At 38.3% G+C, this 14,136-nt stretch overlaps 1 protein-coding gene across 1 annotated transcript in view; it reads left to right on the forward strand.

The window, feature by feature from the left end:
* kcnh7 (potassium channel, voltage gated eag related subfamily H, member 7) overlaps positions 1–14,136 on the forward strand; it is a 116,313-nt gene that overhangs the window by 75,322 nt on the left and 26,855 nt on the right. Inside the window, exons 7-9 of the mRNA XM_037973870.1 lie at positions 7,907–8,138; positions 8,224–8,391; positions 9,480–9,688. Of these exons, the coding sequence (XP_037829798.1) occupies positions 7,907–8,138; positions 8,224–8,391; positions 9,480–9,688 (609 nt within the window). The remainder of the gene's footprint in view (positions 1–7,906; positions 8,139–8,223; positions 8,392–9,479; positions 9,689–14,136) is intronic.

Here is a 14,136-nt window from a genome sequence, read left to right on the forward strand (position 1 = left end):
AGGACTCAGCGGTTCACCTACACCTCAAGGATAAGGGACACTCCTTTCAGGATCAAAATGTTCATATTTTGGACTGAGAAGACAGATGGTTCGAGAGGGGGGTAAAAGAAGCCATTTATGTCAAAAAGGAGAAACCAACATTAAACAGAGGAGGAGGTCTCAGATTCCAGCTTTCAAAAACATATAATGGAGCTTGAGAAAGCTCCTCGGATAAGAAGCGAAACGTCTTCAACTACAGAATAGAAGTCCAGTTGTTTTTGTTTTGTAACTTTTTGAATTCACCATGGCCTGGATGACTGAGAATCTACACCAGCATAATGTAATAAACGTACGAGAAATATATAAATATATATATATATATATATATATATATATATAAACAGAAAAACAGTCATGTGAAAGCTGAATCTGCATCAGAGTGAGTGTATAGAGGGTGGTGAGAGTGCAGGAAGGCATTTCAGAGATCCAGAAAATAGCCTGGAAAACCTATTAGACAAGTACTAAAACTGTAGCAGCATTTTGGTTGCCTTCACATCGAAAAAGTTTTTCCAAATTTGCTACAATCTATTTATGTTCTAACAGGTCACGTGGGATGTAGCGAGTAAAATTCAGTGTGAGGAGGGCCTCCGTCAGGACATTAAGACAAATTCAGAATAAAATAAAAGGCCTAGCATTCCTTGAAAAAATGCCTATTGCCAGCTGCCTTTCATGGCAGAGTTTTAAACTCAGATTAACTCGTAATGAGAAGGGAAAGAGTTCAGCTGTTTTATTCAAATCCTGAAAATAACATTATGCACAACTCATGTGATATTGCGAGATCTCACAAGATGTGTTCGCACTGGGATGAGCCCCTAATATCAGCCCGTTGGTTTGCTGACTCATTGTTCACCATTAGCTTTGTGATTTTAGGAGCTTTGCTCGAGGCCTTCAGTGAGTGGCATTTGGAGCAAAAAGAGCAGACAATTGAGGAACGCCATGGCATGATGTACGTTCTCATCGTGCTTCCAGATGACTGGTGGAGTGACAGAATGTGTGTTCCCAGTACAACACGTGTCCTGAGCACACTGTCGAGACGAAGAGGATGATAAAATGTGTTATTTTTAGCTCCTCCAATCAGCTGCAGGAGCTGAAAATAACGTGTACATTTTTAGGGTGTTATTTTGGCTTTTGCTCAACGGTTTGGACTATTTATAGTTGTAATATCATGCACCTTTTGTTGCTTAGAAACCACATCTGACAGCATATTTCTTCAGGTTTCGTTGATTTTACTTGAACTGTAAGAGTAGCAGTTGAAGGCTCTTGTGATAATTTCTGCTTTGATTGTCAGTGAAGGGTTTTAGCGTGGCAGACCGGCAAATCAGAAGAAAATGTGTGGGAATAAATTTACCTACAGGAGAAATCTGATCCCCTCCCTCATTTCCCTATCAGTGCCATGTTCTGCTCAGATGTAATTTATTTATTTATTTAGGGTTTGTGGTTATTGCAGATTTTTGGAGGTTCAACCTGATTTTGGATTGAAATAAATGCTGATTCGGCATTCTCCTTTTAGTGATCCTGTTTCTCTTTATTCTATCTTTTCTTACTGCATAGTATTTTAACCATTCAAATGTCAAAAAATTCAGTTCATTCAAATCACTCCTGCCATGATTTTTTTGTTTTTGTGACCGTTAAACTTTTTTAAATATTTAACTTTTTTTACAAGGATTTTCCCCATAGAAACACATTGGATTGCTAATACCATCAACATTATTCTCTTTGAAATGTACTTAAGCATACTTGATCTATTTTTGTTTTTTTATTAAATTTTTAGCTTTTAGCTTGTATTTTGTTAATTTTAGCCTTTAGATAACATTTTGCTACTTTTACATTTTAGCTAGAATGTGTTCTTGTTTTCTGGCCCCAGTTAAAAGACGACTGGAGTCAAGCGAGTGACGACTGGCTCAGCCCGACGAAGTTCACTGCAAAAAATCGAAATGAGTTAGGATAAAAGCATGGATTAAAATCTCTAAGTGATGCAGGGACAGAAATGGTTTGACCTTGGCCAGTTGTCTTAAATGATAAAAACTGGACTTGACCACTGATGTAACCTGAACGTTAAGCTGCTTCAGTAAATTTCTTGGAAGTCATTCAATATTGTGAATGTGAATGCTGATTTTCCACAGAATTTTCTTTAACTCTAACGTGCCGTGAATCTGATGCAGTGTGTGTTATTTACTGTTGCTGAAGGAGCTTCACAGAGTTAATTAGATTTGCTTGAATTTTAACCCTTTGAGACAGTTATTTATTCCGACAATTTTTAGCAATCTTTCAAGTTTAAAGGGCACCATGTGAGAACATTCATATGAATAAATTGGTAAATGCAATGATAATGGCATGCAGTGAAAATATAGCAAAAAATGCCCTTTCTAGGCCAATTTTGATTTCTTTTTTCTTCTTTTAACAGGCATGTTAACCCCAATTTTAGTAATTTGCAAGCTATATTTACCAGCTTACAGAGTTTATGATAGAGAATAGAGGATAGAGGACCTGCTCTTGTTGTCACAGTAAATTTAAAGATATTTTTTTTAAAAAAAGCATTTGTTAAAGGAGAGCATATAAACTGATACACCTTATATGTTTTAAAGCTTTAAACACAAATCTTGTGTGGTGTGTTGCATCTCAAAGTATGTGTTGTGAATGACTTTCAGCTGCTGTCTCCATTGTTGTGTTGGCTAAGGTCGATTATTTGTGGCGGCCATATTGAATTGGGTTGGCTCCATTTGTCGTTGATGTCCCTCTGTTACTTTCTAACTTTATGTGCTCTGTCCAGTGGTTCTTGAGTTATTCTGAGTCAGCTGGAGCAGTTTTTTCATGAGGAGTGGACCAAAATAGCTGTGGACAGGTGCAGAAGTCTCAGAGAGAGATACAGAAATCACTTGGTTCACTCAAACGGTTGTGCAACAAATATTAAGTTAGACCCCCTTTTGGTGAAGGCCAGCTTCATTAGCTTTTAAAACTATTCTGTTGAACCAAAACACAGAAGCAGTAACTGATTTTCATTAGTTTACTTTTATTAAATTTTAAGTCTGATTACTTTTGTCAGTTTCAAGTTATTTCAGTGACCTTTGTGGGTTTTTCTTTCTTTAACATAAGGGCAAAACAAAATTGTCCACATCTGTAATCATTACAGTTCCATTTGTAAACTTTTATTCTGAAAGTACAACATACTGCAGACCAAAGTAGTCATTACATCTTGCATTGTCAGATCCGGTTTCTTCCACTCTACCTTCAACAGTAACTAAATTAACGATGTATGAGTGATGTTCTCTGTTGGGGCAATCTGGTACTGTGATACCTTTAAGGCATAATGGAGCTTGGTCATTAAGAGAGTTCTATGAGACGATAAGGATTTAAAATTATATTGCGGATGTTACAGGAAGGCATTTTAGAAACGTTAAAATAACTCTAACAAGTTAAGATAATGCTGACAATACTTTCAGTTGGACTCTGTTGAAATGATACTTTGAATAGCTACAAGGTTCAACAGTGTTCTTATGATATATTTAGGAATACATTTAGGTTCCTTAAACAATTATTTTAGTTTTGCCTGAATTTTAAAATTCAAAAGAAAAGAGGTTGTTCCTGTTTTTACGTCTCTTTTTGGCTTAAGGACTACCTGAATTTCATTTAATTATGCAGTTTTTTATGTAACAGTCATATCGTTAGTCAAACCAGCCTTGATTAATATTTTTTTAAGTGGTAAATCAGGGCTGCAAACCAGTGTCTACTTTGGTCTGTAGTATGTTGTACTTTCATATTTCCTTTTTTTACAAGGCATTCACAATATTAATTGTGTTTTGATGATAAGTAATTCAAATTCAATTTTGATGCCAACCAAAATATACAGAAAATGTTCATTTTGGCCAGGTTACTTTTAGGATTGATGCTGCGAGAAGACTATTAAACCTTGATAAAGTAAAATGAAATCAAAGTTAAGATGAAAAAATAAAAAGTTTATAGATGACTGCATTAATAGTACCATGATGGATAGAATCTTGTTCTTTTAGTCATGATCTATTCCTCATGACCACAGGTGACAGTTAGAACTTAAATTAAACAGTAAATTGAGAGCTTTGCATTTTGGCTCAGCTCTTTTTTTCATCACAACAGACTGATCAACACCCTTATTATATGAGCCCCTGATCCATCAGTCTATCTCCTAGTCCATCCTACCATCACTCATAAATAAGACTCCCTGATATTTGAACTCCTCCACTTGAGGAAAAGACTCATCCCCAACCCAGATGGAGAATTCCACCTTTTTCCATTTGAGAATCATGACCTCAGACTTAGGGTAGCTGGCTCTCATCCCAGCTGCTTCACACTCAGCTGCAAACTGCCTCAGTGTAAGCTGAATATCATGGTCCGAAGATGCCAACAGAATCACATCATCTTCAAAAAGCAGAGAAGACAGACCCTGAGGTGTCTCAACCAGACACCTTCCTCTCTACGACTACGTCTCAAGATCCTGTCCATGAACATCACAAACAGGATCAGAGACAAGGGACCACCCTGGCCAAATCCAAACCAATCCAGGCACAAGTTTGACTTTGTGCTTTAAGAAGTGACCCCAGCACCCCACACTTCTGCCGCACCCCCATCAGATTGCCTTGAGGAACACAGTCATAAGCCCTTTCCTTATTCACAAAACACATATAGACTTGAGAGCAAACCCTTAGGGTAAAGATCTGGTCAATAATCAGGACAAAAATCACACTGGTCCTCCTCAGTCTAAAGTTTGACAGTCAGTCTGAGCCTCTTTTCTAACACCTCATCCTTGGTCATAACCAAAAAATGAGATCCTGGATCAAAGAGGCTGATATGGGTTTCTTCCATAGGGTGGCTGGGCTCAGGTATAGAAATAACCTGAGGAGCTCCATCATCCGGTGGATTCTTTGTGTAGAGCCGCTGCTCCATATTGTAGAGAATCAGCTGAGGTGGTTCTGGCATCTGAAGAGGATGCCTTCTGGACAACTCCCTTTGGAGGTTTTCAAGACACACCACACTGGGAGGAGATCCTGAGGCAGACCCAGAAGTTGCTGAAGGTTTATGTTTCTTCTCCAGCATAGGAATGTCTTGGATCCCCCAGGAGGAGTTGGAACAAGTTGATTGGGAGAGGTATGCACTTGACCTGCTGACTGTGTCTTGACCACAGATATATAGAAAACAATGAATTGTTGGACTTGAACAAAAATCAATATCGCATAGCCTTAATTTTCTTATACAACTGGTTGCCAATGGAAGTTTTAGCTTTGCTCGTCAACCTTAAAAGCCTTTGGATAACTGGATGGTCAAGTTTTTTGCTGTTCTGTTGCTGTGTCATCTGTCCAGGTCGGTCAGTGTCAGTCAGCTGCACCACTCCTAAGGCAAAGCACGCTCACAGATGACGTGCACCAGATAATGTAGGCTTCATCTGTTTCTATATGATTCATTCACTGTTCGCGGGTTGTCAGTGACAGGACGTGCTGGCAGAATGCACTGCGGTGAGTGATGGCGGTGAGTTCAGTGTTAGAGTGTGAGGACACAGGTTGTGTAAGGGATCCTTTGGAAACAGCTACAGTACACCTCACCGCGACAGAGACACACTCGCCCACATTAATCATCAGCTTTCTGTTGTATTTCTGCTTTTACTGCTTGTAATAATCTTTGTCATATTTGCACTCGTGTGGACAAAAGGTGTAATTAAGGAAGCACAGATGTGAGGAAACATTATTACTGCAGGGGGCTGAGGATTAGCCATTTTCCCAAGGATATTAAGGTAATTGTCAGGCGTGATAGAGAATGGTAGCACCAATTAGCTCATTCTTGTGTTTGCAATTGCATGACACTAATAGATTGGGACTTGTGTCATGGCTGTACTGTATGTTTGGGCCCCATCTTTTTTTTTCCTTGCATTATCTATGTGTTATACAGCCAGGTAATGGGAATTCAAAGGGAATGGATTAAAGTGCTTTAAATTTACTTGCAAGAAGTAACGTGTGCATAAAATACCATGTGAGTGTGGCTTATCACTGTTTGTATGAAGGTGTGTGTTCAAACAAATGCCATAGAGCTGATTAAATCATATTTTTCTGTCCTGTAACTGAAATTCAGTGAAGGATCCAAGCTGCTTATGCTGAGTTTTTGTAAACTAATGATAGTGATAGGCATTTTCAGAAATTCTTTAATCGTCAGCCAACAGATGAATCACCAAAATAAACCCACCACTATCTCATGGGTTGTTTTTTTTTTTTCCTACCATTCTGATTCAAAGCCAGGTCCATTTTGACATTAAAGATTTGTAGAGCCGCAGACAGTCGTGCCATAGTGTCTTAACGCCCACACTGAGGAATAAATTCTGTTTACAGCAAAACTGGGTATTCTTAGACCAGATATCTTTATTTCCCACTGCTGAAAGGCAAAACAGAGGCCATGATGTTTTTGCCCATATCTGTGCATGTGTTTGTTTTGTGTCTGTCTGTTAGAAAAATATCTCATTAACCAGTGGATGGAATCATTGGGGCCACATCTACAACTGATTCATTTATAAAGTCAAACTAATTGAAAATAGCCTCTCAGATAATCAGCATTAGCCAACACAAAAGAGCTAAAACTACATTTTTACAGATATTGAGGTAAAATTTGGTGTGGTGGTAGCTGAGAGTCATCCTAAACACATATTTTGAATGCTAACAGACTGTGTGACCTTTTGCTGTATCAAGTAAGCATAATGCTATTTTCATTGGTCAAAAAGGTTAGAACTCCATTTCTTAACATGAGATGATCTCAGTTTAAAACTCTGGCATGGAAGGTGGAGGGAGATAAGGATTCCTCCCAGCAATGTGAGGTCTTTATTCTGTTTAATTTTTATTAAACCTGTTGGAAATTGGTGAACACTCTTTATTACATTGATCCACTCGATATGTCTTTCTGCCTTTTCTACATTTGTGGACATTTTCTGCCAGCTGAGGAATGCATCTTTGCTCTTCACAGGCAATGTGTCCCAGGTTAGCTTCAACAAGCCTAGCCTTCCAGCAACCTCTGAGGTGTTTGTGGTCGAGTAGGACAAAGTTATCTCTCAAGCTAAAACCTTGGTTGTCTGGTTAAAAAAGCATTTCCAGCTCCTAGTAGAGAAAAGAGTGTCTTCCTAATGAAGAAATGCCTTTGAATCTCAGAAATCTTTAAATGAATAGGGATAGAAAAGAGCAGGAGTTCAGATTGGGGTATAATCTGCAATGATGTAAATCAATGATGACTACAGTAACCAAAACATTAAGGCCATGAATACAAACAGCTGAATAAAGGGCATTTGGTCATGATTTCCTCAGGAAGCCTCCCAAAAGAAGTCCTTTTGGCTTGTTCCACTTGGAGCAGGTCTTGGAGCAGACTCTAGAGCAGTGGTGGGCAATCCTGGTCCTTGAGGGCCACTATCCTGCATGTTTTACTTCTTTCCTTGCTCTAACACACCTTATTTGATGGTTAAATAACATCTTCATGTTCTGCAGAACCCTGTTAATCACCCATTGATTGAAATCAGGTGTGTTGGAGCAGAGAAACAAGTAAAACATGCAGGATAGTGGCCCTCGAGGACCAGGATTGCCCACCACTGCTCTAGAGAGACTATATTAGGCCAATACAGGATCCCCCAGGAAGGTGGTAGAGGAGAGACAGGTTTGGGGATCTTTGCTCAGTAATTCCCTTACTACCTAGACCTGGATAAATGTCAGAAAGAAATAAAATGGTACTTTTTTAATACACAAAGACTGATAATAGGAGATAGTCTTGGAGATAATTGTACGTAATTACAAGTAGACCTCAACTTAAAGGGTGTGTAACCTGTATAGTTTCAAATGAGTAACTGATTCTTCTGTGTTGCTTTGTTTTCTAGACCACCACTCTGATCGGTCTACTGAAGACAGCCCGCTTGCTACGGCTGGTTCGAGTTGCTCGTAAGCTGGACCGCTATTCGGAGTATGGTGCTGCCGTTCTCATGCTGCTCATGTGTATCTTTGCGCTGATCGCCCATTGGTTAGCTTGCATCTGGTATGCAATCGGCAATGTGGAGAAGCCTTACCTGGAACATAAGATCGGCTGGCTGGACAATCTCGGGGTGTCAATAGGTACTTTCTGATAACAGTTCTTTAATTAAGGTTAAACATCGACACAATAGAGCAGTATTGATCTATGTTTTTCATTTTACTACAGGAAAAAAATACAACTACAGTGACCCCGCCTCAGGCCCCTCCATCAAAGACAAGTACGTGACAGCGCTCTACTTCACCTTCAGTAGTCTGACCAGTGTGGGCTTTGGGAATGTCTCTCCAAACACCAACTCTGAGAAGATCTTTTCTATCTGTGTTATGCTCATTGGATGTGAGTAAATCAGTTTCTAACTGGGCTGCAAATGTTGGCGACTGGTTGGCAAATGTTATTCGTGGGGAAGTCTTGTCTTGAGACATTCGCAACGTTTGTTTTTTTTTTGTTGTTGCACAGTTTTATTGTTGATTTGTGCAACAATTTTTTTTCTCAAAATAGTTGCAAAATTGTTGTGGGCCTCTCAAACTCACCTTGAACCCTTCTCAGTTATCGGTTCAAACTCTAGAACACCAGAGCTGTGGGAGATGTCCTATGACAGAAAATATCCATGCTACAGCCCTGAATGTCTACAAGCCACAGCAATGATAAGTAATAATTGTTAAAAATCATCCAAATTTGCTTGTTTTCATTTCTGAAGTGTACTCTATTAGATTAAATCATAAATGTGGAGCAGCTGCCAAGGTGGGGTACCAAGAGAGCCAAGCCTGGTACGATGTGGGCGGAAGTGGACAACAAAGTAATGTGCATTGCCAAGAATACAATTTTGCAAGCCGTGCACATAAAAATAGGCCATGATTTTTAAAATCTGGCTGCACAAATCCGCCACATGTCTAGCTGGTTGCTTGGTCGCAAAAACCAAGAATCCAGTGAGACTACAACCGAAAAGTCACCTATTTTCTCTCATTTTATAGTTGCCAACTAGTCTCCAACTGTTGCAACCTAGCAAACTACTGCCATTGCAGTTTACACCGACATTGACTTCATCCTATAGGTATTTACTGACCCTGAAGAGTTTGCTGGAGTTTGTATGTAGCTAAAGGGAATTTACTGTATTACCAAGCATGTTAAAAAACCTGTTATGTAAACAAATCTGTTATTATTATAAAGTTAGTAACATTTACTTAGTTGTTAACATTTAAAAGGAGTAAAACTAAGATGTTTTTTTTATAACAAATTTTCTATTATAACCCCCCTGATATACATGCCAAACAGAATTCCCATTGAATGGAAGTTCTTACAAGAAATCAGGTTGGTCTATTCTGGCAATTTTGGCAGGAACACCTGTGTGCACTTGAGGTAGATATTTTGTATGAGTGTACGTACCTTCCCTTACATAACCATTAACTTTATGGCTTCTCTACCAGCTCTAATGTACGCCAGCATCTTTGGGAATGTGTCTGCCATCATCCAGAGGTTGTATTCAGGTACGGCCAGGTATCACCTCCAAATGCTACGGGTCAAAGAATTCATCCGCTTCCACCAGATTCCCAACCCATTAAGGCAGAGGCTCGAGGAGTATTTCCAACATGCCTGGACGTATACCAACGGCATTGACATGAATATGGTACGAGAAGTACTGCATGAATACAAATGTGTGTGTTTCATGTCATTTGGGGCAATGCTTTACTCGTTGAGCTTCTCATTCATGTTTGTTGTTGCAACTTGACCCAAAATTGAGGTTATTGCCCTCTTCTGTTCCCTCTCTCTTCTTTCCTATTTTATTTGTGTATGTTGGATGTTTTGAACATCATTTCTGCTGAACTATCTTGTCCCGCAAAATGCTCTTACCAAATTATTTGGCATAGTATAATGTTTTCATTGCTGTTATTCTGTGCAGTGTTGAGTCATAGCCATAAGTGCAACAAAAGCCACAGTTACTTGCATATGGTAACTGGGCTTTGCTTATCATGATACTTCTCATGGTACTTATATAAGTTTGTCTTTTTCATGTCTGCCATGTCAAATGGAATGACCCCACCACTCTGGTAAGAGCAGGAGGTACATGCGCTTACTCACCAAATGTTTCTTTGAATGTTCTTCAGTCATGGAACTCCATCTAGCTGTGTCTCACAGATTTAGTGAAATGCTTTTAATGTTTTTAATTTTCTCATTGATTTATTGTTTTAATGTATAAGAAGTAGCTAATATATGTGACCTGTGCAGACAAAATGAGTCACAATGAAGAGTTTTTCAATGTAGAGTTATTATTTTTAAATTCTCTATCTTTAAAGCATTAACGTGATGCATAGTTTGTTGAAATTTATCGAAAATTCTGTTGTGTTTACGAGAGGTCTAGAGTGATGTCTTTGGGAATTCCAGCCCTATATTGACAAAGGAAAATCCCCAAATTTCACAGTGATGCCAAACATTATCCAAAGGGATTTCCCAGCACTAAGGCAGCTGGCAGTGAAAAATAGTTATTTTCAAAAGAAAGTTAAATGATTATAATTAAAAGGATTTTTTCTGAAGATATACTGTTAGGAAAGTCAATGTTAAAGTAGATTAGGAAGATTATGGATTAAATTGGTTACTGATATTTGCTAGACGGTGACTTTATAGACTACTTTTTAAGAAAATCTCAACTATGGCAAAAATCAGTATTATCATGTTTTTTGCACTGCAGCCTGTGCTCATTCTGCCTGCTCGGGTCATATATATATATATATATATATATATATATATATATATATATATATATAGGGTTTTGCATTTTATAGTGCGGTAGACTACTTTTTAAGAAAATCTCAACTATGGCAAAAATCAGTATTATCATGTTTTTTGCACTGCAGCCTGTGCTCATTCTGCCTGCTCGGGTCATATATATATATATATATATATATATATATATATATATATAATTATTGTTAGGGTTGCATTTTATAGTGCGGTTCAGTTTTTTTTATTGTTACAAACATGCATGTGATTAGAAAGCTTTTTTTTCATTTCCATTAGACAGTTTAGTGCACATTCATGAAAGTACAGTTGCTTCCGACAGTTTTCAGACTCACTTCACTTTGTATGTTGCATCCTTATGCTACAATCATTGTAAATCATTTTTCCTCATTACTCTACATTCAGTACTCCATAAGGAAAGTGAAATTCAAATTTTGTACAATTTTGTAAATTTATTGCAAAATAAAAGATCTCAAATACCACATTTCCATAAATATTCAGACCTTTTTGTACCAAAATTTTAAATCTTGTTCAGGTGCCTCCTATTTCTCTTGATCTTTTCTGAGATCAAGATAGTTTCTGCATTTTGATTGTAGTCCACCTGTGGTGAATTAATATTATTGTACAAGATTATGAAAGAAGCCTCTCTATAGAAAGCCTCCTGGCTGCATATCAGAGTTGAAATCAATCCAATTCAATTTAATTCAGTTTATTTATATTGCACCAAGTCACAACAAAAGTCATCTCAGGACACTGTACAAAAACATTCACATATTATAAAAAGCCAATTAGTAAAAGTTATCTATCTAAGGAAACCAGCAGATTGTGTTGAATCTTCATTTCAAGGATTCAACGCATGCTCATTTGACCATGAGGTCAAAGGAGCTGCCAGCACCATCCCAACATTGAAGTATGGTGGCGGCAGCTTCATACTGTTGGGGTGTTGTTCAGCAGCAAAGCCTGGAGAACTCAGACAGGATTGTTGCAAAGCACAGATCCAGGGAAAGCACAAAACATTTCTGCTTCACTAAAGGTTTCCACAAGCTCAATGTCTTCCATAATTTTCAAAAGAGCTCATCCGTGAGCTGGTCACCTAGCCACACTGAGCAGTCTTTGTGAGAGAGTTAACCAAAAAAACATATGGTAACGATAACTGAGCTTTAGAGATCTTGTGTGGCAATGGGACAAAATTACAAAAAGACAACCAGAATTGTAGACCTCCATAGATCTGGGCTTTATGGCAGAGTGGCTCAACAGTAGCCTCTCTTCAGAGCAAAACACTCAAATGCTGCTTGAAGAACTCAGCCTGTGAAGAACAAGATTCTCTGGTTCAGTGAAGCTAAGACTGAAGTTAGGTCTCAGTTCTAAACATTATGTCTGGAGGAAACCAGGCATCAGTCATCATTTGCCCAACACCATCCCAACAGGGAAGCATGGTGATAGCAGCGTCATGGTGTGGAGGTGTTTTTCAGCAGGATCTAGGAGACTGGTCAGGGTTGAGGGAAAACTGAACGGAGATCGCTTCAATGAAGACCTGTTCCACAGAGCTCAGGACCTCAGATTGGGCAGAAGGTTTGTCTTCCGACATGACATGAAAGTCCGAGTAAACCAGTCAGAACTGACTTCACTTGAACCTTATCAAACATCTCTGGAGAAACCTGGAAATAGTTGTCCACCAACAGCCCCCATCCAACTGGACTAATCTTTGAAGGTATGGCAAAGAAGAATACCAGAAAATCTATCATTCCTGGTGAGCAGTATTTGTTGCATCAAACCCAAATAAATTTGAGGCTGTAACTTCTACGAAAGGTCTTTCACTCAGTACTTCGTTACAAGTCTGAATACTAAGTAAAATGTGATATTTCAGAGTTATATTTTTAATAAATATACAAAATTGTATAAAATCATTTTTACTTCATCATCATAGGGTTCTGAGTGTAGATTATTGAGGAAAACATAAAAATGTTAAACAATTTTAGCATCAGATGTAACAAAACTAAATAAAGTGAAGTAGGTCTCAATATTTTCTGAACTCTCTGTACAGAACAAATATACTGTAAATAGCTTCTGTGATGCCACATTATTATTGCATTTACAGTATCTGAATAAAAAGGACAAATGTTTCAGGGAGGCCCACAGTAATGCATCTATCACTGATAGACTTGCATGTGGCCAGCCTGGAGGTCCCTTTTGCATGAAAACTGTGTATTCAAACACAACCCCATGATGTTCATCTGGTGTCAGAGACAGAGTGAGTCATGCCTGTAAGAGTGGGCACAGCCTCGCCGTGCGCTGCCAGGTTTCCCTCCTACTGTGGGAGGCTTGGCTGCGTGCTTCGCGGTGGCACCTGCGCTTGCCAAATGTTGTTCAGTCTTTCTTTTTCAAATCCAAAGCTAAGTTTTTGTTACAAAGCTACAAAAAGGGTTTGTCAGATCCAAAAAAAACAGACCCACTAGTTCACCAGTTTAGGCAACATCAACTTGTACATTGCTTGTGTCATTAGCACATTATGTTTTATTATGTAAAAATGATAAAAGACGTGTGTTTTCTTGTTTCACTTACATGTGCTTAAAGTTTTTTTTTCCTTGCCTTCCAGTGTCTGAATATGTTATTTATAGTCAGTTCAAGCTGTCCAGGATCATTAGTTGTTTTGTCACTGTTCTCTGTATTTTTGTCTTTAAATGGTAAGTCAATTATAATGTTGTTGTTTTTTTTGCATTAGATTGTTCTTTCAGAACATGAAAGTCTGTAGAAATATGTCTAAATTCATTACTTTTTAGTCTGACAAATGGGAGAAATACTAAATCGTTAATAGATTAAGTATTTATAATATTTAACACTACTTTTTAATTTATTCATTTATTTATTTTGCTTTTCCTAATAGGTCAGACTGATGGAAAAGTCAACAGACATATGTTTGGGTTTCCTTGTAGTTTCATATTGGTGGTATATAAGGCCCCTTTTCACACAGGATGATGATCCCACTATGTTTTCTACGACCTACACAACCTGAAATCTTGGAAAACCTTTTTCAGTTTGAAGGCAACCATGATGCTGCTACGCTCTCAGGACTTGCCAAATAGGTTATTCCTGCCCCAAGATGCTCTCCTGTGCCCTCACCACCCACGAAGCTTATGCCAAAGAATGACGTGGTCTGTGTTTATCCTTCATGTTATCTGGCAAGCTTCCATTGTTAGTTTATCGTGATGTGTGATTCCTGCTAAGAGTTGGAATTTTTCCCCTGAAATGTATAAAATAGTTGTCTCATGATCAGCAACAGGCTGTACAAATTGTCAAGGGAACATAGCCTTTTTTTTGGGTTAAAATAAAAGACCTTGAACAGTACAT

The sequence above is a fragment of the Kryptolebias marmoratus genome, linkage group LG23 (assembly GCF_001649575.2).
Source record: "Kryptolebias marmoratus isolate JLee-2015 linkage group LG23, ASM164957v2, whole genome shotgun sequence".
NCBI lineage: Eukaryota > Metazoa > Chordata > Actinopteri > Cyprinodontiformes > Rivulidae > Kryptolebias > Kryptolebias marmoratus.